Genomic DNA, 25,846 nt, shown 5'->3' with positions numbered 1-25,846 from the left:
AGGATTGATTATCCGGCACAGCTAATCCGTTGATGGATAAAGGATTGCCAACTCCCTACGGATAGAACCAACCGACCGGTGATATAAAGCCCATTTGCATACAATGGTTGCAGATGGTTGGACACGAGCGTTGGTAACTCCCAGAGTCCCCGAACACCGCACACGGGAGACTTCAAACGGAAGCGAACCTTGTGGCTGTTTTTTTGTTTGTTTATTTTGCGGTCGAAATTGTTTTCCCTTTGTACAATCTAATAAAACACATTTCGCCACTTTAAGTACTACACACATTAACACCGGGAAGCGCTTTGATTGAACAGCAAGCACAACAACAATAACAACAAAAAAGCAAGTAAAATGAAAATAGGGCAATTATTTTCACACTCGATTAATCCCACGTGGCCCGGACCGCCGGTGGAGGTGGGCGTTTTTGCACCACCAAACCAAAATTAATTGGTCCCCGGTGGTAAATCAACACTGGCGCACCCGGTGTTGCACGGCAAAGCACCTCACATCACCATAAACTATCGGCAGCGACAAAATTGCAAATAATGGCCATTTTCTAACCGGCGCACGTGGCATCCGTGTTGCATTTGTTGCGGGGCGCATGCAGGAGGCAGGCTGTTTGGATCTATAAAAAGCTAAGTGCTCGATGGCCCATTCCCATAAACCGAAACCGGTGGACACACAGCGGATTCGTCATGCGTTGGCGAACGAAAGCGAAAGCAAAGCACCGGACCGAAATCCGTCGAAAGTGCGAACGATCGCTTGCGTTTTTTGGGGGGACGTTCGTCATAAAGCGCACCCCAAACACCTTTCGCTGGCGAAGGGGGAGTGATGGCCACCAGCAGCAGAGGGAACACCAAACCTCTTGTAACTCTCACCAAATATCTCAATTTGTCAAACGATTTGCGCCGTGACGCAAAACGGTGTGACACGCGCGATCGCGATGATGTCTAAGCGACCATAGCACCGAAAGTAATATGCCGGTGTACACATGCGCCGCCGTCCGATTGCGTGACCCATTGCGTGTGCGGCACGGTCCGGTTCCGGTGCTGTGGTTCGCATTGCATTTTGTGTGCCGCTGTGAGCTTTCGTCGCTTGCCCAATAGTCTGTGCGCCAGGGAAATGGTGCCATCAAAACAGATCCGGCAACGAAATGTCAGCGACCGTACTCCACACACGCGATGTAAAGCGGATGTGAATGACAGGGGACGATCGAGAGATCGTCCTTGTTATGTACCGTTTGCCAAACTGGACCGGCTTCCACCACTGGGGATTCCATATCACCGTAAGAAACTGGTTTCAATCCAGAGTAGCTTTCCGCGATGGCGAGTTTTGGCACCTCATTCGTTCGTCCAGACTTCCGTGAGCGTGCCCGATTCATTTGCGTTTGCTCATTCATAAGTTTTATTTACCGGCCGGCTTGGTCCGTTTTCCAGTGCATTTTGTTTTGAAGATGCAGACGTCCGGTGGCCAAATGCCGAAAGCATCCTAAAAGAAGAAGGTGAACGATTAAATCTCTAACGAAGCGTTTAATGATCCGATCACTGTTGAACAATACTTTAAATGGACGTTTGAAACTGGCGAATATGGCGACTGGTGGAACAACTTTCATTCGGCTGTTTGTATCCCCTTGTCCGGAAACAGAGCTGACTGTGGGAGTAATTCCGGGCCATAATTTACCCGCTCGTTCCTCCATCTATCCTTATTGAGATGATCACTAAACCACAAATGGATTATTTTGTGTTTTAACCCCACATTGAACATACGAAAAACGTTCAAAACCACGCAATGTTATGAATGCACTAAAGAATCACAGATGATCCCCGCAAGAAAGACGACATCCAAAAAGAGAAAAAAGAACATGCTAAATGTCAAACAAGCGTTATTTGACGATGAGCGCCATTTTCAGTGTGTTCTTGCGTTTGCAGTTAGTGGCGTCATGGTGGATCACTCACAAAATAAGTTAGCTAAAATTGGTGGTAAAACAATAGAAATAGGTGCAAATGTAGTGTTGCGTTACAGTTCAGATGGCCCTTTTGTAGTTCTCAATCCATTTCGTGGTGTTGTGGTAAAAGTGCGTCGGTAATATCCTTTTTAAAAGCAAGTGATCAATCGTGTAGAGCGCGTGTGTGATTCGTGAAATGAAAAAGATAAGAAGAAGGTGATAAGAAAAAAGTGTAAAAAAGAAATCTTGGTTTGGTTACCCCAGATGGGACTCGAACCCACAATCCCCGGCTTAGGAGGCCGGTGCCTTGTCCATTAGGCCACTGGGGCGGTGTGTTCGTTCGTGCCAGTAGAGCGTTTTAAGCTGTCAGTGTTTTTCTCACAAGATGATAGATTGGTGAAGTAAGTTTGCTTCCTAATGGAATTATTACATTTAGTAGATTCGCAAAAATACACAATTAGCTATTGTAGCGAATTAGTAGAACGCATGCCCATGTTTGATTTATTTTTCCTACAAATAATTATGCACGGCAGCCCTCTGTTGGATGTTAGCCGAATTAATCATTTATAGCACAATTCCCATTTTTATAGCGGGCGAATCGGGCGCATTTATAAACGGGCGAATTGCAAGCGAACCGCCCAAATCAGCTGTCAATTGTGTTTTGTTTACAACAGCACGCGTTCAAAGTGTTTCGAAATGTCCGGGGAATGTGAAATTTGTAACACAAATGAGCGTAAATACCGGTGTAAGATATGTTCTATACATTAGTAAGTGTTCCTGCAATGTCGTGTGTGATCTTTTCCGTGTGGAACATTGTTAGTCATTTTAATTCTTGCTTCATTTTGCAGCTGTTCGGTCGCTTGTTATAAGAAACACCAAGAACAACCATGTGGACCACCATCCGCAACAGCAGCTGACACAACAATTCGGGAAGATAGTATTCCAAAGAAAATCATACTATTCAGCACAATAGACACCGTGCCGACGGAAAAGTTAGACCTGCTCGGTTAGTTTGTGGAGTTCTTATTAATAGAGCGGAGTCTCCCGTTTGGGTTCACTAATTCCTTCCATGATCGGTTCCGTAGGTCAAAGTGATCATCTAAAGAATCTGCTGTACAACCCCCATTTGAGGCAATTGCTGACGGAGATTGATAATGCTAGGGACGGAATGAATGCAATCAAGGTTGCTATGATGGAACCACTCTTTGTGGAGTTTGCCGACGAATGTCTACGGTTAGTGGAACCAGAAGTGAACGAATCACACGACAATCTGAACGAGCTTGTGTTTACCAACCGGCAACATCGGAGGTAGCGGGTGAAAGGTGCAGAAACATGATCATTTGATATTGCGCTCAAACTTTGGAAGTATTTTGTTCACTTAAAATAATAGAGAAAATGAAAAACAAAAGGATTGTTCAATAGTTTGTTTTTATTACTTTTTTTTACGAAATAAGTGGGTTGGCGTTTGTAGTTACAGTTCTGAACGTTCGCTTTCCATTTGTTTGTATTCAGGTGCTGTGTACAGGAACAGATCGCTCGGAAGGTAACTCGGGCCAAGCTCACCCAGTGCGTAATACCGTTGGCGCAACAGGTAGGCGGCCGCCTTCGGTTGCCTATTACGGGTAAAAATGCCCTTCTTATTGCCACCGACGCGTGTGTACGCTGTAAGATAGGGAAAATCGTTAGCCTCGTCGTCCTCGTCGTGAGTATGGTGTGATTTATCTTTACTTTGGGCCGTTTTGAAATCTGCAAAGTTCCACACAAATTCCCCGATAAAGAAGTTCTTCTTCCGGAGGGCATCGAACGCCTTAAAGTGCTGGCTGAAGACACGTGTTTGGTAATCCTCCGACCAGATGTAGGCTGGAAGCTGTAGAGTGAAGCAAATTGTTGGTACGTTTAAAAAACTGTGTTGCACTGCGTCAAGAAATTATTATTCGCAATTTAGCATACCGTATGAAGTCCTTCCTGTGTATCGGCACCATACTCGGACATTAAGACCGGTTTATCGTGTTTCTTGTTCCAAGCCTCTGCTTCCTCAATAACGCGATTGGTGATCATGTTGAGTTTGCCCGCATTGGCGTACCATGCGTTATATCGGTTAAAGCTCACGATGTCCAGATGTTTAGCCTGTATGCAAGAGGGAGAAAGCAATACGGGATTGAGAAGTAGCACATGCGTAGAGGGGTTCGCTTTAAACAGGCGTTGCGGCGACAGGCTTTGCAAGAAGCAGTCGTGGCCGAGTGGTTAAGGCGTCTGACTCGAAATCAGATTCCCTCTGGGAGCGTAGGTTCGAATCCTACCGGCTGCGAATTCTGAGTTTTTTTTTCCTAATTTTTTTAAAAATCTTTTCACACTTTTAGGACCTTACCAGCTGCGATTTCTGAGTTTTTTCTCATCCAATTTTTTTAAATCTTTTCACACTTTCAGGACCTTACAGGCTGTAAATTTTGGGAGTTATTTTTTCTCCCAAGTTTTTTAAATCTTTTCACACTGTTAGGACTATTGTGACTTACAAATATCAGTTTATATCTTAAGTACTTACAGCAAGATCATCATTTACGTTAACGGCGATGGCGGCTGTAATTGGTCGTGTCGGATCTAGCTGTTTGGTATATTTGGCAACGGCCGCAAAGTAAGCGTCCGCTTTAACATTGCCAGTGCGAGGCTCATTAGCGATGGACCACATCACCACACTGGGATGGTTGCGGTCACGATGAACTAACTGCTCTATGCTGGACTTATGTTTTTCAAGCAGTATCTGCGAATAATTCCTGTACACCGGAAGCGTAGGAGTAATCGAGTGGGAAGGTTAGAGTAGTACATTAAGGAGGCATCATCGCGGGCTTAAAACTCACTCAGTGTCTACGCTAGGACACTCGTCGATGATCATGATGCCATGCTCGTCCGCAAACTGCATGCTCTCCTCCGAGTAGGGATAGTGTGACGTCCGGTATGCGTTGGCCCCGACCCATTTGAGCAGGTTGAAATCTTTGGTGAGTAGCGCTAAATCTAAGCCCTTGCCACGGATCTGGATTCAAAGATTCATTCCGATTTAGATGTCTGAATCATATTCACCCAAAACTACAATGGATTAGCCAAACGCAGTACTCACATCAGAATCCTCGTGGCGTCCAAATCCTCTAAAGTAAATCGGCTTTCCGTTTATGAGGAACGTACTGTTGTTCCATTCCAGTGTGCGGACACCAACCTTCATCCGGTAGACATCTAGAACCTGTGTCTCCTTCGTATCAGAAGGTGCCTCGGGCGATTGGGCTGCTCCCAGCGTGATCTCCATCGTGTAGAGATAGCCCGGTTCCGGATCCATCAGGTACGGCCACCAGCGCCTCACCTGCGGAATGACAACTGTTCCCTGAAGGTTCGCGTCCGATTCGTCCGTGGCAACGTGCGTTCCATTGCGATCGTACAGCTTCACAGTGAGGTGGTGCTTTTCGGTCTCGTTCGTACTGATTGTGACCTGATAGTCGATGCGTCCTTGCTCGCCTTCGTAGCTGGTGTGGACCGCAACGTCTTTTATGTAAACGCGCGGCACCGTGTATAGAACAACCGAGCGATGAATTCCCGCGTAGTTGAAGAAGTCGAACGTGTACGATTGGACCAATTCCACGCCATTGTCACTGTGGTTATGGTAGAAAATACACAATTGAAGTAAAGTTTGTACTGCTTCAATTTGTGCTTCACTTACATTGGTTGATTATCAACTTTGCCCTGAGGGATTGTCACCTGAAGCAGCACATTGTCACACAGCACGGTAATACGGTTCTCTGCACCGTACTTCAGAACGCTCGTTACGTCAGCTTCGAAAGGAAGATGTCCAATCTCGTGTTTAAGAACCTCCACACCGTTAATCCACTGCAAATGGTAAAAAAAGCGTTGAATCCAAAACTTGCACTTCAAATTCCGCGTAAAACAATTCGATATGTACCACAGTTGTTGAGTAATGCACGGAACCGAAGCGTATGAATACGCGATCATCCCCCTTCGACCATGCCCTCGGGACGAAAAACTTGCGATCGTACCACACCGTTCCGACGTGATCGCGCAGGGCGGCATCCTCCGTGAGATCGTTGAAGCTGCTCGGCACAGGCATGCCGATCGTTTTGCGGTGCCGGGCCAAATCATCCATGTACCACTTCTCACGGACGCCCTGTGCCGGGTTGTTGCTGTCCGATCGCACAAAGTTCCACATACCGTCCAGTTTCTTCATTTCACGCGTTTCCGATTCACTGGAGGATAAAAACGGATAAGAGGATCAGGGCATCAGTTATAGACAGTGTGTTAGGAAGTGATCACTGTGCAGTGATGGCACTTACATCGGATAGAGGAGACCCTCCGTTGAGGATTCGTTGCCTGTGGTGTACATTGCGCCAAACACTACGTTTACCATGCAACCAATCATGCCCATAACAGCAAACGTCACCACTGGAAGGAGGCAATACAAAAGAAGGAATTCGTTACTTAATTAAGAAGTTATTCGGTGGTTTTACTTCGCGGTATTGGCTTGGTGCAGGAGTTCCCTAAATCTGTAACTGTCGAGCACCTTCAATCCATCAGCACTGTTGCTGCGAGAACAAATCCGGAATGCTAGTTCCGCCGCCGTCGGTTGACCACGCGAAGATTGGTCGCGCAAGTCTCGTTCATCTTTCAGATCGGCTCGGATCGGACGTTAGGCTTCGTATCTGAATTCCCAGAGTGAGTTTCTAACGGTGGACGAACCTCTGCTTTCACTGGAAGGGTCTTAGAAGTGAAGGCGCTCGGAATTCTTCGGGTCGGACACTAGCCTGTTGTTCTGAATAGTTAGAATAAGCATCTAGTGTGGACCTCCGTTCGAATCGATTGCCAACCCAAATGACTTGAAGATGACACCTCTTCTGTCGACTATACGGGACGACATAAAAGGACTTTTACGAGATGGATCGCCCGTTGTCATTCTCATGACATGTCAAGGAGTCCGGAGTCTCCGGCGAATATAATCCGCTGTACGACAGTGAGTTTGGCGAAGAACTCTCGCAGAGCTCCTCAGTATAGAGCAACGCTCTCCAAATGTTTCAGTCTACGGTTCGAGTTGGTTGAAACTACCGTAGTTAGGCGCCATTAACACATTAACTTGCGGGCCATTTACACAGAGACTGAAGGCTCTCGAGGGTCGTTTTTGGAGACCCCTATTATAGTGGCTCTCCCATTGTGCTTCAACACACAAATCCTTCTGAGCATCTTCGACTCCAACGTGATTAAGATAAGAGCAGTTTTTCAAATTTGGACAACATTGAAGAGGAATTGCAACACTCTTTTAATGTGTTGAATACTTAAAAGTATTATAGAGATGAGATGATATGTATAACTCTAGTCCTGAAATTCCTCGGAGTTCCGATTGCTATTGATGACAGTTGCTTTTGTCTCGCTCAAATTTGTGTTCCACTCATGTACTACCTTGTCCGAGCATAGAGTATCGATCGATGACCCATATGGGCGAACCTAGTTTTACACCTAACACCACCCAGTGCACAGTGTAGACTAAACGCTCCACCGCATCCTTTGCACCATTAAGGTAGACTAGACTCTTGGGCATTATGACGGTGGTCATGGTCATTCGTACTAGTCTAGTAGGCTAGTCCAGGGATTCCAAAAGTCAAGATGTCAATCAAGAGATAGATATAGTGGACCTGTTGCACCGCCAGCGTCCCAAGATTTGTCGCATGGTGAAGATCTTATCAGTGGTTAATTTTCCGTTTCGGAATCCCCTCTATTAGTTGAGTTAAATCGATCTAGTAGTATTATCGAGGAACTCCGCTCAATTTCAACTCAACTCAGATGGTGACGATTACACTCTAGCTTGTCTCCCGAAGGTCTCCCGCTAGTATTTAGCGTTATACATCAATGACCTTGGGACTGTGCGTCGATCGTGTTCTTGAATCTTGAATGAATTTGTCAAATTAGTCAGGGGTTATTCCCCATTGCCAATATATTTATTCCGCCGGTAGCGCATCAGCGAACGAATGATTCAAGTATATTCTCAAGCGTGTGGTTGGTATTGAGATGCGGCAATCAGTATCAAGCATTAGCACGATCTTCTACTAGACACGACTGTACTACAGTAAATACGTTTTTCGTTACAGGTTTCCAGAGTAGATGCGGAACAGCTTCAGCAAAATGCTCATTTCGTGACCCAAACCAAGCTAATTGGGTGTGCGGTAGGGCAATGGTTTCGTGAGTACGTTTTAATAGCCAAGCATAAAGTATGCTCATTTGTATGAATTTTAATTGAATATCTTTAATTGTAATAATTTTAGGTCGGCATTTTGGATGCTACTTGTGCAGTGTGCGTGCGTGTGCGTATGTGAGTGTGCGTGTGTGTTGATTACAGACAATTCCATGCGGTGAGGTGAAGGTGAGTAGTACAAATGTAAATTGTTAGGCAATTGAGATCGTTTATTGTTTGTTGAACGCTAAATGCAAAATGTCTTGTTGTATACATTATAAATCTACAGTTCTTATCATTAAAGTGTACAGGCGTCTGTACTAATGGGATGCAATATTTTGTACAAAACATGATCAATTCCAATTCAAACATTATTGTTTATCGGCAAATCATTTCCTGGTGCACATATTGCCAATGTCACACCATTGACCGTGTGATTAACGCATGACGAACCAGTTGGGCACACCCCGTGCGGCACGCCAAAACGTGACAGCGCCATCACGTATGAGGTGTGTCCGGGTATAGCACAAGGAAGCTAAATTTTTTCATTCGAAAAATAATGTGTTGATTTACTAGCTTTTCAAAGGTAGCTTTAGTTTGTTAAACGACGGTTCTGTTTGCTTTTAAGGCTGGTCATGGTAGCAAGGGTAGCATGCGCTGCGACACAAATTCGTTGGCAAATGTTACACTTTCATGCAATCTGTGCGTGAAAGTGCCATTTTTGGCATAGGATTTGAAATTTTATCACATTTGCAAGCGCACAACGCCGTTGGGTAAATAATACCTAACCGGTATTATTTGGGTACTGTCGGTGTTTATTTTTTTGGGTTTTTATCGGGGTTTAACCAATTTCGTGTTTACCTACGACATTTAATCTCCATGTAATATATTTTTTTAAATTTTATATCTTTAATTTTAATGTTGAGTGTTGATTCGTAGTCGTTACCAATCCGAGATTGTGTTTCTTATCTTCGTGAATAAAGGATGACGGTGGCTCTAGAAAGTGTTAGCAAAACAACACTTTGTTTAGTTCAAATCAATCAATTAGTCGCTAATGAACCGCTCAAGTTTTCATGATCTCACTCGATGTGCTTAGTTTAACTTAACAATTTTAGCTTTAAGTTATTGGTAATATTTATCAATTAGGCTCTCTGCTCACTGTTTCATTTCAGTTTATTTTGCACTATTTAATTAATCTTTGCATCCGAGTCCTACACTTTTGTACACTTTTGTAAAAACGCAATTTACCAGGATATAAACCGGTTTTACAGGATTTTTTTCCTTGGGAATTGCCCCAAAATTTGAAAATACCCAATTTGGTGCATCACTGGGCATGATACATACGATCCCCGTCTTATCGGTTTTCTTGGGGGTTCAAGGTTTCTTCTAACCTTTCTGGCCGTATCACTTTCGTTTCCCCCTGTGCCGTTCTGTGCTGCGTCTTGATAAGTCAAACATTCTTTACTAAGCTTAGAACTAGGCAGTAACATAGATTTGGTTTTCGTTGTTCAACTCCAAGGGATTGGAGCCAATAATTTTGTCGATAAATAAAACTGAAGTGTTTGAATTGACCACTTGAACTCAAACTAGGATAGATGATCCAGATGATCAGACCATAAACAACTGACCTACAACAGTATTTATTCTGCATGAGAGACAGAGACACAAAGACTTCAGGCACAAAGTTAGTAATTTTTTAACCCTTTGCGCTCGGAGGGGACATCAAATGGGTAACAAACAACTCGATTGTCCCCTCTGAGGGGTCACAAGCCATGCAAGAGAAGCATGTTCAGCGAAAGAAACAAAAATAGTTTTGAACGGTTTTCGTCACACTGTGTCGTGTGCATATGCAATCGAAGAACAAAAAAAAAATATTTATTATCAAAAAAGGAATTATTGTACACTATAAATGTTATCAACAATTTCACCAAGGAAGCATTTCACCAATAAAATTCATTATTCGGTTCAATTCGTGTTAATGAGCTTAGCATTACAACCCGTTAAGTGTCGAAATTCAAAACATAGCACAATAAAGTTTATTTTAAGCATTACATGAATTATAAATATAATTTAAATTTATTTCAAACTTTAATACACAGTTCTTGCTAGCACGCTTTCATACCGAACTACAATTTTTCTGCTGTCTAATCGAACCTTCAAACTTATTATAGCTTGCATCTAGAGTAAGAACAATTTAGAATACAAAATAGTCAAATCAACTCAACGATAAACCACATCGAGAAAGACAAAATATATTGCAAAATAAAAAAAAATGTAGCAATTTAGGAATATAAACAATAATAACTGTAACTATAACAATAGCTCATACGAAAGCCGCGCCAATTTGGCTTCGAGTTGGCGGATATCAACACTCGAATCGGTGCCCAGAGCAAAGGATTGAACTGACTGTTTCTCTGTCTATCGTTAATATCATGTAGCAGAATCCCACCATTCCATCGAGCAGTAGAATGTTACAGCATCCATTTTCTCACCCGACCCTAATCCACATGTATCTGGGCAATATCCAACGGATGAAATGTTTCACGGTCTTTTTCTGGATCTCCATCATACTTCTAAACAAATCCACTGGCCCTAGGGGAACTGAGGCAATTCGTCCGATCACTTTCGCTTACGCAATTGAAGAATCGTATTGATTGGGCAATATTCTCGGGGTATATGTGAACGGACAACAATCAACAATGTGAAAAAGAATGTTGCCCGCTCCTGCCGTGTACCGTACTGAAGAAGGCATACACCCCTAATCTTCTCCTCCATGCTGGTTGTGTTTTTTTTTGTGTACGTGCGTATTTTTGTAAACAAATTTCAGATTTCCCACCAGCCGAATTGAAGAAGCATTCAGCCATCAAGGCCATGGAGAAAGATTGCAATAACAGTAGCTGAATTGCTCCTGCTGCGGCGTCATAACACTGGCTGCGATAGATGATATTGGAGGAACGCATCGCGGATGAAAAGTTTCGCATTGTGATTATGACCGGGAAAATATGCGTACGACGAGAGAATTACGGAAATTACAACCAAACGCATTGCTTGAAGTGGAAGGATTGCGAGACTCAATGGATTCCATTGATAAACAAGTGGAAGGAACGCATTTTTTGGTGGTTGTCTGGATGTTTCAAATGCCACGATTGTACGTTTTTTTTAATTAAAAAAAAAGTATGATAATTAACAGCTGATATTTCGGGATGTTCCTTTTTTGTGTTACGGCACACTTCAAACGCCCCTTAGCGATAATAACGCTACCAACGGACCTGGGAATACTCCTCCAGAATCCACTGACTATGTGAAAATCAGTGTCATACTGGACATATGTATTTTTTTACCATTTTCAAAATATGCCCCTTAAATTGTTGAACTATTTTGATGATGAATTAATAATGAACATTTTAAAATTTATTCGCTTGTTTTTTAGCCGTTTTTTCATTAAATCAAGCATACTCCGGCATTTATTTACTCTCACTTGATTCCATTCTGCACAGCGTACCTCTGTTCGGGTATATGCAATCACCTGTTATCAAAACGCGTATCGGTTTCTTACGCCGTTCTGGAACTGTCGCGTTCCCACTTTTACTACCGGGCTCCTCATTATCACTCGCTTCGTTAGCACTTGCACCAGCGGAACCGCGACCGCACGCGACTAATCGCATTACGCTACTGAATCCTTCTTTGGCCATTACATCACAGGGAGCGCATAGAACAGTTTGGTCAATGCACACTTAACACACTTTCGCGCGATTTTTTCGGACAGCATTATGCATGCGTACAGAACACACGTGCGTGACCGAGGGACACGTGAGTCAATGTGATGGAAAACTCCGAACGGAACGATTGATCACCGGCATTTTCTTCGGTCGTAAAATGCATCCGTCAACGACATGAGAAGCCCTATGAGGGTCTGCGGTTCGTACGGATAGTGAACCGCGGATAGTGCCTAGGGCAGGGCGTGTTTCATCCACCCGCAAGACCCATTCAGCGAACCCTTTTTTAAAATATTTTGCTCCCCAACCCCAACTATCTGCTGCACGATGTCACTATCACTGCGTTTGTTTTGTAAAAGGATCGTCGAACTCGGGTCGTCTATGCCTTGCGCGCTTTGCCACTTCTCCACGAAACGGATCAAATGCCGGGGGAACATCCGTCGCTAGTGGGTAAAGAATTGTGTGGGGCTTCCTTGGTATGAGCGCTAATTTTCACTGTTTCCGGTGGACGCTCCCCCTGTACTGCTCTAATTGTTGAACGTCATGAAAAGAAAAACACAACCGATTTGGACGAACACGAAATTGCTACTGATGCGAGCTGAACGCACTCACACTCGAGCGAACAAAGCTGATAAAGGGCGTGCGTAAACAGCAATACGTCCAAATCGATCGGCTGAAGCTCCACGCTGCGCAAGACAGAAACGTTCGCGCATTGCGAGTCTTAAGTGTGGAGAAATTCCAAAAAAACGTTTTATGCCAGTTCGGCTAGGATATAAAAGACAAATTAAAATTATGGATAAAATAGATAATAGAGTTTTTGGTTGCGGCTTTACCAACTTTATTCCGCGAGAATTGAAGCTATGACTGCTGGGTGCTCCCAGGGAGCAAATACGCGGTTTTTTAACAGCTGAGTTCGTTTGTAGCACAAATTCTAAGCGAAAAGGTGAAAAATTGGTCGAAAATACCTTCCGTTGACATATAAAACATTTGTTTTTAACTTATTTTAATGTATTCTTTCTAAAAGTCGCCTGTTTCCCTGAATAAATAAAGCGCAGAAAAGGAAGTCGACTCTGTGACTTTGAAGTATAAACGAAATTGCACCAGGATTTCACCCCTGCGAAAATTCGAGTTACGCTGATTTTTCCCGGGTTATAGCGGTCCGCTATAATAGCGTTTCTCGGTGACTGCCTGTACTGGAGATACAGTGATGAGCACAAAAACGTAGCGCTTTACGGTTCACTATTAATATGATATTTCTTAAGTTGGTTTCTTAATTTAACATAAACGTTGGCTAAATAATAAGCATTGCCTGCTCGTTTTTCAGTTTTACGAACACTATTCAGTTAGCGTACGCCTTATTTTACAAGGAGTATGGAGTTACTATGTTTTGTAACTAGACTCCCACTCTAGTAGCTTGATTTGGTTAATTTCACTGTTTTTGATCGACTGTGCTTTTACGTTTTTAAGGAAATGCGACAATAGCTCGTGGGATAGTTTGCGTTAAATTAATTGTGTCCTTCCGCTCGTTGACTGTTGTTCTTTACTAATTATGGTGGAATCCCGATCAATTTTACTAAACTAGTACGAATTACAGTGCCACAAAAGCCACATGTCAGGTGATGGTGGGTGCTAGCTTGTCCACTCTTCAACCTGGAGCTAGTGAGGGCCATTCGCAACTCGGAGTTGGAAACATCGGGGACCTTCTTCTGGAAGTCAATCCAGATCGTGACATACGCTGATGACATAGACATAATTGATTTACGACTCTCATACGTAGGGCATGATTATCAGAGAATTGAGCAGACGGCAGAAAACCTCGGGTTGAAGATTAAAGTGGTAGAAACCAAGTTGTGATAGTGGTACCGGTTACACTACAGTCTGAGAAAATTTCTCTTCACACAACACCTGGTCCAACAAATGAAGCTGGGATTTTACAGTGCCTATACAGTTTCAGTACTCACATACGCCTCTGAGACATGGACTAACTATCCAAAACCAATTAAACCCTCTTAGCCGCGTTCAAGAGGAAGAGCTCAGAAGCATTTTTCACCCCGAATGTGAGGAAGGACAACTAAGGAGTCGCTACAATGATGAGCTTAATGAGCTGTTCGGCTAAATCACTGTACATCGGATTAGACTCGCCAGTCTCCGGTGGTCTGGTCATGTCATGAGAATGACACCGGACGACTCAGATCCTTTTAGGTCGTCCATATGGACAGAGGAGGCGTTATACGACCAAATTGAGATGGAGTGATGGCGTTGATGCGTCCGTCAGAAAGTCCGGGATAATGGATAAGAAGACGAAGGTCCTCGACCGTGAGCGGATTTAAAAGTTTAAAGTTTTGAAGTTGAGGCTTTTCACAGAAACAAAAATCTTTTTTTTACTTTTTACAAAATCTCCGTTTGCTTGGTCTATGTTAAGGATTATTATGCTGTTTTACGAACTTTTTTCTAAAATTTATTATAATATTATTATTTATTACAAAATCAAAATTTGGGGAAAACCAAATTGGGTGCTTTTTGGACGTGGCTTGTTTATACTGGAACCTAGTATAGCAATAGATAGAATATGATGGCATCAGATGATTGAATCACACAAACAAACAAAAATAAACAGAGAATTTGATGGTGAAACACATAACAAATTAATCCCGTCACAGTTTCCTGCACAATTTAGAGAATGCCAAATCAACTGTCGGTTTACATATCGGCGGTCTAAAGACATATGTTTTACGCAATTAAAAAAACTGTTATACAGAATAGGTATTTCCAATTTATTGTGGAACCCTGTAAAGTGTACTAGCCCGTTTCGCGTAAGCATCGATTGGCCAATAGCTGCTATTGGACTAGTCGAGACTGGATATAATCTACTGTACATTCAAAACCTATCGTATTCTTGAGCCTTGAGCCTCCAAAGTTTTGTAGTAAATAAGAACTCTTCCTGATTCACCAAATTTGATGGATGAAAATTATGCAATGCAATAATTTAACTTTGTGGAATGAATATAATACATCGAAATAGGAATCTTCAGTTAATCTGATGTAACACCTGGAAACGAAAAGAATGTTTAATCTCACTGGCCTATGAGAACAAACACACCTAATGGGCGTTTTTTTAAAAACACAAAAAAAACTGTGACAGATCTCGATTAGAAGTGAAAACCCAATTCCTTACATTATTGCTTTACAGTATCTTGCCTCAACCATTTTTAATTGGCGCTTGGATGATAATAATACGGTTGCTGCCAGTTTCACAAATCGTTATCAACACTCGCTTCAGACTCACCAGTGATAACCAATATCAGGCGATAATGGTACGTTTGGGCCAATCTTAACAGCCAAACCTTAACCTCTTAATAGCCAAATAGGCTCTTAATAACCAAATTTTATGGTTTTATTTTCTAACATATACATCCCGTCTTACCTATAAGCGCAGTCACAATCAATCGCATTCGATGCTCATGGTTAATGCGGCGCAACTTCTCTATCCTTCGTTTACGTCTGTCAGAATCCCTGAGCAATAGTAGCTTGCGGGCCCCATCACTAGATGGCGCCACCATCGCATTCGTTTGTATTTATTTCTTATCCGATGGGCTTAACTGTTGACTACGATCTATGCACTTTCAATCACAGCAAAACGACTAACATTCGCACTTAACACTATGCCCAACCTCACCGGTAGTGGTGGTTGATGGTTTGCATGGGTTTCGTCATAATTTCGACGTGTTGAGCGTGTGTTTGTATGTTTGATTTTATCTTCAACTCTAGTGAATCACGTGTTATGCGATGGTTACTACACAATTTACACGTTATCGAATCGAAATTCCAGATGCTGTATATCGAACCAACCGAGGTAATGGAGCTTGTTCCAACGCGCGTACGATTCGTCGAACGACTGAGTTTGATGTTTGATGTTGTTCGATAAATTGTGTGTTGCATTTGTCCTGTTTAACCACCAACACAGACTCCTCCCCAGCAGCGTGACCATTATCGGGTTACTTCAGCAATAGCAAAGATAGTCTCCGGTGCGAGATATGGACGCACGCCACTCAAACCGGCGGTACCTACGGTGATCGCAGCGCGTAATGGAGACGCCTTATCGACAAAAAAGTGATACCGACCGTACTGTTACTTCACACATATTCTCACAAGGTTACGTCTAGCGGAGACCGGCTCACGATAAGGAATCTCCCATGATTAATCGATAGCATCGACAGCTTGCACGCAAGCCGTTCGAAGTTGTACGCAACATTTCGCCATTGGTTTAGGTCGCTTCTGGAAGTTCTGGAAAAGATCTGGAGAGTGTCTACCCACAAGAGACAATTGAAACGTTTATGCTCGTAAAGCGACGTTATCGTGCAGCATATAGGTAGCCCACATGGGTGGCGTTATCATCCGTGGTGTTATTGTGACACAATGTGGACTCCTACCCATATGTTGACCTACATTGCATTCTAACAATCGAGTGCATGCTTCACGACCCAACGCAGTGAAGAAATCGTTGAACCTGGTTGTAAATTGCACCACCTGGAGAACGCCGACGACGATAGCCTCCTGCCTGTCGTGACCGAGTTTGGTTTTTGTCTGACAGGGATGATAACGCGTTCTTTAGGGGACTGGTAATTCTATTTTGTCTTATGAATTCCTAATGAATTCCTCGCCCTTGTCTAATCAATTCGGTGTCAATATCTATCAGATCGTTATACAGCACTTGTGTTGCGTTTGTAATCCAGTCAAGCGATCAGTTGACATAATTGGTTCCATTAGTGGAATTGACCTAGCATTCAGGTGTAACTGAGTAATTACTAAAGTGTTTGCTATGAAGGCTACATATCACCTTCAAGGAGATCAAGTGAAGCTCGTGAAGGAGAGCAATCGATGAGCAATGAGCGATTCTCAATGATTAAGGGTCGCTCGATTCATCTATTGAGAATTGTTTAATCAATTCAGAATTCTGTTTTCTAACGTGTCATCCGATTTTAATCAGGAAACAGGAATAGGTGTTGCGATCGAGTTTTTGTTCTGCATGATCGCAGGATTGGACAAATTGAAGAATTTTCGAGAAATTTCGAATTCGAAGAGTTTTTTAAATACATATTTTGATTCGAAGTTTTATACGAAAGCGCCATTTGAATAATTTCTTATTCTCATTTTTATTCTGTCTTATTTGATTATTTAAAGAAAAACATAAATTATTTGTTGTAAAAATATGCAATTATTTGCGATAAATATACAAATAACTAATAATCGCTGAAAAATGCTTATAGGCTAGCTATCGTTTGTATTGATGCACACGACTAATTTAACGTATTCTTAAAATTATATGTAATCAACATTATACACGTTCTATTAATTCAAACCAGGTATGTCAAACCTGTAACCCAGTTAGTTTTTTTAGGGGAACGAACCAAAGGCATTTTAGGTTTCACAAAATTTTTTCAAATTTTTCACAAAATAATTTAAAAAATACATTTAGAATTGATTAAGGGAATTTAAAAATGTTTTGTATTACTGCCACTGCATGATCACCCTTTTCGCGATGAGCTCCATTCAGTTGATGCATGCTCGTTTTTTTCCTAAAGCCAAACCTAGCTTTTGGTTTAGTATTCACGATTAAAAACAGCAAAGATGATTATTATTTGTTTGCAGTTTCACAGAAATATAGTTTTGCAACATGCTTGTTCATCCACTCTATCACTGGGAGCAAGGAAGTGTGCATAATAACAAAACTCCTTCGCATGACCTCATGCATTTTTTTTGTCAACCATTCTCACACACCGTTAATTACTTAATAACGATTAACAGCAGTACCGAACAGGTTTTAGCGTGTGATGCTTCTGGTGAGAAATCCCAAAATGATTAACACAATACATACACATGCCAAAAAACAGGTTTTGGTCGCTTATTTAATTGATACTGGAATTGTTCTTCATGCCGAATCTTCAACCGGATAAGAAGGAGAATACAATGTTCTACCCCGTGTACCGTATGTAAAGTTTTAAAATTATTTACCAATTTTGGGATCGCCGGTACGACGACCGCCACGCACAGCTCGGAACACGTTACTGTGGACACTCATCGTTCAAATCGAAGCACAATCGTCCGAACAGGAAGAACTCACGCACGATCACAGAGAAGTAACGATCAAAATGTACACTGATTGTTTGTAGACACACTTTAATCAAACGACGCGTACAGTGTGGACTGAAGATAGCAGCATCAGCTACGCCCACCGGAAAGGCGAATGAACCATGGTGGAAGTAAATATGTGAAGCTAATCAAAACCGATGCTCCGATATGCACTTGTCTCGTTTGCTCTTCACGGTGGTGCCTAATGTATTAACAAGCGCCCGACGCTGATTGCTGACGGTGGTGGAGATCCTGCCACGTAATGTGATGGAATAAGTGCGGACCGCTGCTTGTATGTAAGGAAGATCGTTGGCAAACACGCTGCCGAGACGTTCTCTTCTGATCAGTTCGAAACGTTAACTCGAACTGGTGAGCCGCGTCTGACGAGAGACGCTACTTGTATACGGAGGTTGGTTCGCGAACTGTATTACCGCACCCACCCCGCCTGCGTGGTACCTCAGGTCAGCCTGTCGACCCCCTTACCACATGGATGATTGTGATTATCGTCGTTCTCGCAGTTTGAGTGTATCTATCGAGCTCCTGTTATCTGTAAAGGTGCAATTCCCACTGTGTGGACAAATTGGATTTACATTTTTTGGATAAATGAAAGCGAAAATGTGAAGTACAGATAGTCCCATCGACTGTACGGATACCGATACACAGTTTTCAAGTGTTTACAGCTCTGCTGTTAATTTAAAACATACAATTTTACATAAGAAAAATAGGTTGTTAATGGGTCATTAGTTCATAAAAGAAATTTGCAATTCTATTATTATTATTATTACTATTATTTAATTTGCGCATTTGTTTGGTATTGTTACACAAATGATTCTTATAACTAAAAGATAAAAAAAACTAGTGATAACATACAAAAAGCTTAGGCAGAATTATAGTAAACATTAGAAAACTAGTAATTAACCAATTAGTAATGTTTACGAGTAATTACAAGCAAATAAGAAAGACGACTCTGTAACTTTCAAATATAAACGATATTGCACCGGGTTTCGATGCGCGGATCTCTGTGGTCCGCTATAACAGTGTATCTCGAGAACTACCTGTGCGTATCCTAACAACGCCAAAACCAACACAAATAAATACTGCTATACCGTTTTTCACGTTGTCCATATTGTTGTTCAGTAGTGGTTTCACTGCGAATTGTATCAGTTCTACGCGAGACTCCATGGAGGCGTGTAAAAGACAACGATACAACAGTGTACGCTTATCTTGTATTCGAGAAAGCGAGCATGAAATATATGAGATAATTTACCCATCACCCTTATCGTATAGAATGCTGTGAAAAAGAACAGTGAACGATTGTGAAAAACATATAAACTACGCACCATCGCAACTGGAAACGCGTGTCGAACACTATCACAAAGGGCTCGATTGCAAACGTGTATTCATCGCAATCATGCCGTGATAAAAGGGCCTGATAAGGACGAGCGTGAAAATAAGATGAGCAGCAGATAAATGGCATAACCGAGATAAAGCACACGGTCAAACGACAGACGCAATGTTTATACTCCACGCCAAGAAATAGTAAGTGGCATTTAAATTGCACACGAGCCAGCCGTCTACCAACGGTAGCTGTTGCACGTTGAAACGAACATATCGCAGCAACACTTTTCAACTATGACGTCAGCAAGGGCACCGTACCTACCTTTAGACAGTGCCAACAAACTGGCGCGAAACCATTCTGCTAGACGCCATTGGAAGCTGGCTCTAGTGGACGATACAGATGATGATACGGTCGGCACTGTTTTGGAACCGATTGTTAACATTCAGAGTGGCAACACACACAGAGAACGGTGAAAATTGAAGCAAAAACTATACAGTAGGCGCGCACGAGATCCACAATGAAGGTCTTGCGCCGGCGAATGATTGTTTACGATTGAAGTGTCTGTTTGACAATCAGCTGAACAGCTGAACTTTGCTTGCTAGGGAACGCCCTACGGGTAGAAGTTCAAACGTATGGAGCTTTTGAGGAAGCTTTGAAAGTTTGTGGAAACTGGTATAATAATACGGAAAGCATTTAAGAGATGTAGCTGTTCAACGAAGGCCAGTGACATAAAAAAAGTTCGATGTGCGCAGCCGGTAGGATTCGAACCTACGCTCCCAGAGGGAATCTGATTTCGAGTCAGACGCCTTAACCACTCGGCCACGACTGCCTGGTCGAGGAAGAGGGTGTTCCATTGCATTCTGTATTTACTCCACCGGTCCGTCATTCCACTGTTCATCCCAATACGGATGATTAGGGCAGCCATAGAAGACGAACCTTGCTTGCGCTTACAATAAACAATTCAATAACAATTATTAAATATTTAATAAACGTATTTTAGAAATTGTAAGCTCGCTCTTACTAAAGTTGGTTGTATAAAAGTGAAATTAGAAGAAAGAAACAAACCACCCTTCGAACAGAAGAAGAAATGCTATAGCGAATTCGAACTGCATAACTGGTTTTTCGCGTGGAGTTTGGTTGCTGTGAATTCTTTACCGAATATGGTAACATCTCGCAAGGCGGCAATATTTCGCCCGAAGACCTGTAATCGTTTCTGTTTTATCTGGTAGCGATTCGTTTCAGCAGTGACCACAAGCGCTCGCTGAAAGTGAAAGACATTGCTTCATCGGGTTACCAAATCCTGGTTACATTATTTTTAATTTTGTCGATTCAGTATGTATTTCTGATGCATGTAACAAATATAACATATAACAATATAACCAATAGGATTAATCACCACACGACTAGCTATGATTCAAGATTCAGGATAGAAACGTGATGATTTGTAATTATTGAAAATGGCATGTGTGATTAGTTCTTTGTCGTAACGTGACTGTAAAAACGTGACTAATGATAAATTGAATTTCTCGATGGTAAATGATTAGTAAAATAATGAATAAATGATGCATAATATCCAAAAAAATGTGTCTTTATCCAGAAATAGTCCATATAGAAACGAAATAATAGTTTATGAAAATTATTCTTAATTGTTACTACTTTCCTTAATGTTAAAGCAAAATTTCAAATTTTATATTCCACTTAACGAATGTAATCTACGCAAAAATGTTTGGTAAAATTTGAGTGAGAGAGGCACCATTTAGAGAGTAGATCAAAAAATTAAACAGCAGAAGGCATTTCCGTGAGAGAGAGAGAGCGTTACTTGAAGAGAATTACTCACCATTGAAACTGCTAAACGTATCGATGCGCATTCGTGATTGGTTGACGAACCATGCAAAAATAGTTAAGAAAAAAACTAAAAAATATTTTATAAACAAAATAATCATAATAATTTCATTGAAAGATGAAAACTGCGATTCTAGCGTATTGAGAGAGACTTGAGAGCATTCAGCACAAAGGAATGCAATTTCAACGTAACGGAACGTAACGTAACGTTCTAGGTATACCAACGAAAGGTTTCCCAATCATCAATCATCTCTGGCCGGCATTGATCTGTGATCGCACGATGGGTGGTCTAGTTTGCTATTGTTTTAAAACACAGATGGCCGCGACAGATTCTGTACCGATGACTGTTACCTCACGTGCTTTCTTTGTTGGGAACCGCGAAGGTCTCAGAGCCGGAGATGCATTACAGCAACTTTGAGATGCAACGACAGTAAGACAACAGCCTCCAAACGTGCGGAGATGTTTTCTGGACGAGGGAATAAGTAAGCGTGCTACTTAGTGAAGGACGCTGTCACCTTTTATGGGTCCTTACAGGGGAGAATTCACACGCGAAGGAGTTACGCCTCATTAGCAAGCCCTTCCGCTTGAATTGATACGCTTGTTGTGGATGAACGTGGAACGAGTATTTGTTGTTTCTTACTGAAATTTCAAACTATAGTCTGAAATATCGGAGAATCGAGGTTTGAAGTCGCCATGGTTTTAGGGACCCTTAGCACTGATGATAACCAGGTTCTTCTGGTACTCCTGGTATTCGCGGCCCTTCAAGGTCGCTTAAACCACTCTATAACAATAGAGAAAAGTCTAAAGCACACATCAACACATCAAAACTGTTTTGCAACAGTCGGAACCGATTATTTATCATGTTCGACGATATGTCACCCAATATGGGTGACGGGTTGGCTTCGTTGAGTGCCGCGTCACCCATAATTTGGATGACGTTATTGTAAACATAGAATTAAGATGTTTTATTTTTCATTTTGTTGTTTCATATGTTGTGTGTTGCATAAAATAAATAATATTAGTTTGTCGATCGTCGTCCCAACCAGGAAGTGCAACATTTCATATTCAATTAGATACAATAAATTCTGTCTGAGCGTTGTAAAAGAATAAAAAATGAAAACAAATCCATCATTTATTATTATTTTCTCGCTGTACACTGCTACTGCAAATGAGCGATAAATAGTTGAGAAAAGAAAAAACAAACATTTCACTAGAAATCTTGAACCCGGCAAGATCCTCCGTTGAAACAAAGTCTTAAGAGAACCAGTGGTTGGGTGCGTGAGTGATAACAGAAGATATTTTTTTTTGTGTGTGCGGAAAAAGAGGACAAATCACATCTGTAAACGGGAAGGAGAAGGGTTATCAGCACTTGTGGTAGCTGTTCCGGGCTGGACCTAAGAAACACACTGGAACTGCACTTGCATTGTGGCCCGGTTGATAACACGATTTGCCGAGAGACTATAGTCAGAGTGCGTAGGACGGGCCTGTTAGAACGCTTGTTTGTTGTTCGCTCCGCTTATGTTGTTTCAAAGTTAATTGTTTATATAAACCATATTTGTATTCGAATCAAACAAGCATAAGGTTGATCTTATTTATTTCAAAGATCCCTTCATTCCAACTCGAGTAGCATCTTTGAATGCTTACTGATTTTATTTGTGCCTGATATTCGAAAACCGATTGTGTAATGATTTTGATAACAAATAGAAAAATCTACCTTATGCTATATCTTAAGATTCAAATATCACTCAAATATCAATATCAAATATCAGTTATACAAGATCATCAACTGATTCTTGTTCATAAAATCCATTGGAGTCAACAGGATTTATTCTATATATGCTACGAAAGTTTGGAACGTTATCGTTATGACCAGGTATATTAATGAGTCATACTAACGCCATAGTTTCGATCAACTCAAGGGGATCACACTGCGCAGGATAACCATGACGGTGGTATCGGTATGACGTAGTGATTTGGAAAGGCTGATTAGTAACAGTGACGTTACGGCAGGTGACGAAAAACCCACAGCCTGCTGGTATTTCTGAATCTACTAAAAGAAACTGGTATTGCAGGTATTCCACATTGATGTTCGGTTCTTTCTGTCGTGCTATTATAATCCCGCTCGGCACTTGCGAGAGAGCGCACCACGTTATTCTCTCGCCGCCACTCAACAAGCGTGACAGAAAGAGCGTTTTCAACATATGTTTCAGTATCTCCAACGATCGTACATTTCGTTTGTTGCATATGTTTCGTACGATCACTGCATGATCTGCAGTCCTGTACGGGTTTTAGTTTGACACTGGACGTGAACCATTGAGCATCGGTTGCGCAGCTCCGGTGTGCGGTAAACTGGCGGGCGGCAACCAACACGCAAAGATAGAAACGAAAGCAAAAGTGTTAATAATGTTTTTTACCCTTCGCGTATCTGATAAACGGATTAGCTCATTTCTCAACCGGGTCCGGCATAGCGTGTGCCCTTGTCAATGAAGCCCGCCTGTTGCCGCCCCTCCCGTACAGCTATTGTCCTGAGCCCGGCCCTGGTACGAACCTTTGCCGCGCAAGAGAAAGAAAGAAAGCAGTTAACAGCGGATTCAAAATAACGAGAAGCCAAACGAACTTTGTCGGACGCATACAAGGACATTCTACGCAAGCGCGCGGTTTTCCGTTTCTACGTCGTTTCCACCACCTACGTTCTTCGGTCCGTCTGCCTGACGCCAGCCGGTCTCACCGTTGCCATCCTTACGCTCCGTATTGTTTCCAGTTTTGTTGTGATACAGTGTTGCTTGGATTAAAAAGTGGTTTGTTACGGGGCGATATCACCAAACCTTTGTTTGCTGCGATTCAAATGCTGCCTCGATTTTAGTGTTCCAACTGCCAAATCTGTATCTGATGGTGATTGTGTGCGTTATTTCCATGGGCAATTAGTGTTACAATTATTGCAAGTGTTACTCGCATCCTTTCAAAAGGCAAGTGAAAGTGTGTCGAAGGGGTTGGAAAGTTTGAAAGTATTGGGAAAAAGGAAAATTGTTTTCCAAAGGAAAACCCCTGAGTGCAGTGCGTGAGTCATCGCGTTCGATCGAATATCCTTCCTGTGCGTGTTTTGAAAGCGGTCACACCGAAGATACGCGTGTGTGCGTGCGTGTGTGTGGTGTAGTGTTTTGGTAGCAAGTGATGTGAGGTGACACTCACACAGATGAAGTGTTTCTCACCAATCAGCTGATCTGTCAGTTAGTAGTGGTGTATGCCAAGTGTTAGGAAAAGTGTTTCACAGTGCAATTTAGAAGTTTTAAAAAGAAAAAGCTAAAGCTATATTCTGGGCACAGAGAAAAAAGGCTGTTAACTTGTGTTTTTACAAGAGAATACATAAAAGGAGCAAAGTGTCAACAAGTGTGTGTTTTGTTGGCGGTAAACAACGAAGGCTAGCAATACCCTCGAAGTGAACGTGATAAGGTTGCGAAGAGCTCCGCTAAGCTTCATCGTTACTACAATACTACGCACAAAACGCAAATGAGGAAATATAGGACATTTCGACCAGTTGGTCCGAGCTTTTCTACCGGCAAGTGTCTACTACTGCTGCACTGTTTGTATTTAATGGATATAGTCATCGTGGGAAAACCAGTCGGCACGGAGCAGCGAAGTGATGCCAAATTTCGCGACTACGAAGATGATGTGGTAAGCATCTAGCATCAATGCTAGGAAGAGTCGACCGTCGACCTGTTGATAGGCTTTGAAAGTCAGCAGCCGTACGCGACGTAACAAGCAATCCGCCATTCTGGATTATTTATAGTCCTGAGTAGCATAACGAGCCTAGGGTTTAGATGGCGGAACCATGCGTTATTTGATAACGGGACGTCAATGATGAAACGCTTATCAGTGTGCATTAAGACAGTTCCAAGGTTTTGTCATGAGCCGGTTGAGAGAAAAAAACAAATGAAACAAACTTCGTAGTTTGAATTGATTGTAAATGTAATTTATGTGTTCATATACTTACACTCCTCGACACGCTACAATTTCCCCTTACACTTGAGATGTTGTGCTTTCTTAATAAGTCTTCCTTCGTCGCTATGGATGAGAACCACGCCACAATTTTTGTTCTAATCATATAGGTGTCTTATAATATTATTATTATTATTTTTTTGTTAGATTCAATATAGCATTACTGAGAAAATTTATATTATGTTTACAATTTTGATGACAGATGTCTCAAATAGTATACTAATAAACAAAAGAGTATGTTTTTAAAGTGTCTAGCTTGGTTTGGAAGATTCACACAACTTGGAAGGGTTTTCAGAAATCGGAAAAGTTTTTAGATGAATTCAAAAAAATTAGGAACGATCAAGATCGATGATCTTGAAAGTTTATTTAAAATCTCTTGAACTATTGAAAATTGATCGAAAACCCCTATGACTCATAGGAAAATTCGCACAAAGTTTTAAAAATTCCCTAAAACAAATTGATAAAACCATGAAAAACATATCTCTACGGAATCTGCAAAATTATAATCACAGAATGTGAGCGTAAAAATGGCTTGTCTTGTTCTGGATTCTGGAGCAGCGGAGTCGCACTATGGTCCAGTGGCGGACATTGGGACTAAAATTTATTTTAGTCAAATTTGAAAACCATCACACCATTGATTAGTCTCACCATTGACCATC

At 41.9% G+C, this 25,846-nt stretch overlaps 2 protein-coding genes and 3 non-coding genes across 9 annotated transcripts; 2 read left to right on the top strand and 3 right to left on the bottom strand.

Moving 5' to 3' along the window:
- Positions 1 to 172: 172 nt before the first annotated feature.
- LOC128303476 (beta-glucuronidase) lies at positions 173 to 19,885 on the bottom strand. Of its 5 annotated transcripts, XM_053040470.1 has the most exons (11): positions 11,692 to 12,105; positions 6,280 to 6,388; positions 5,892 to 6,192; positions 5,652 to 5,818; positions 5,061 to 5,583; positions 4,804 to 4,976; positions 4,491 to 4,719; positions 3,899 to 4,075; positions 3,677 to 3,815; positions 3,512 to 3,610; positions 173 to 195 (listed from the first exon to the last, which is right to left on the bottom strand). In XM_053040470.1, the coding sequence occupies exons 1-11, from the start codon at positions 11,855 to 11,857 to the stop codon at positions 173 to 175; spliced, it is 2,106 nt and encodes a 701-aa protein (XP_052896430.1). In that variant the 5' UTR covers positions 11,858 to 12,105. The 5 variants fall into 5 exon arrangements, with proteins under 5 accessions (XP_052896430.1, XP_052896422.1, XP_052896438.1 ...); XM_053040462.1 differs by lacking the exons at positions 173 to 195; positions 11,692 to 12,105 and adding an exon at positions 19,671 to 19,885 and having other exon boundaries at positions 3,368 to 3,610; XM_053040478.1 differs by lacking the exons at positions 173 to 195; positions 11,692 to 12,105 and adding an exon at positions 17,894 to 18,209 and having other exon boundaries at positions 3,368 to 3,610.
- Trnar-ccu (transfer RNA arginine (anticodon CCU)) lies at positions 2,205 to 2,277 on the bottom strand. Its single transcript has one exon. It is a non-coding gene; the product is annotated as a tRNA-Arg (tRNA).
- On the top strand, positions 2,619 to 3,361 carry LOC128303509 (zinc finger HIT domain-containing protein 3). Its single transcript, XM_053040491.1, has 3 exons — positions 2,619 to 2,715; positions 2,797 to 2,954; positions 3,034 to 3,361. The coding sequence occupies exons 1-3, from the start codon at positions 2,645 to 2,647 to the stop codon at positions 3,258 to 3,260; spliced, it is 456 nt and encodes a 151-aa protein (XP_052896451.1). The 5' UTR covers positions 2,619 to 2,644; the 3' UTR covers positions 3,261 to 3,361.
- Trnas-cga (transfer RNA serine (anticodon CGA)) lies at positions 4,175 to 4,256 on the top strand. The gene has a single exon. It is a non-coding gene; the product is annotated as a tRNA-Ser (tRNA).
- Positions 19,886 to 20,096: 211 nt separating the features above from the next.
- On the bottom strand, positions 20,097 to 20,178 carry Trnas-cga (transfer RNA serine (anticodon CGA)). The gene has a single exon. It is a non-coding gene; the product is annotated as a tRNA-Ser (tRNA).
- Positions 20,179 to 25,846: the final 5,668 nt, after the last annotated feature.

This window comes from Anopheles moucheti, chromosome 2 (assembly GCF_943734755.1).
Source record: "Anopheles moucheti chromosome 2, idAnoMoucSN_F20_07, whole genome shotgun sequence".
In the NCBI taxonomy this organism is placed as follows: Eukaryota; Metazoa; Arthropoda; class Insecta; order Diptera; family Culicidae; genus Anopheles; species Anopheles moucheti.
Note: the sequence above shows the minus strand (reverse complement) of the source record. Positions and strands in the feature narration are given on the sequence as shown.

Excerpts from the sequence above, each read along its gene's own strand:
- LOC128303509 (XM_053040491.1), top strand. The coding sequence starts at position 2,645 with ATGTCCGGGGAATGTGAAATTTGTAACACAAATGAGCGTAAATACCGG. Across the intron at positions 2,716-2,796 it reads AAGATATGTTCTATACATTA|CTGTTCGGTCGCTTGTTATA; the intron begins GTAAGTGTTCCT and ends TTCATTTTGCAG. Across the intron at positions 2,955-3,033 it reads GGAAAAGTTAGACCTGCTCG|GTCAAAGTGATCATCTAAAG; the intron begins GTTAGTTTGTGG and ends TCGGTTCCGTAG.
- LOC128303476 (XM_053040445.1), bottom strand. The coding sequence starts at position 11,857 with ATGGCCAAAGAAGGATTCAGTAGCGTAATGCGATTAGTCGCGTGCGGT. Across the intron at positions 6,193-6,279 it reads GAGGGTCTCCTCTATCCGAT|TGAATCGGAAACGCGTGAAA; the intron begins GTAAGTGCCATC and ends TTTATCCTCCAG. Across the intron at positions 3,611-3,676 it reads AGATTTCAAAACGGCCCAAA|CGTACACACGCGTCGGTGGC; the intron begins GTAAAGATAAAT and ends CCTATCTTACAG.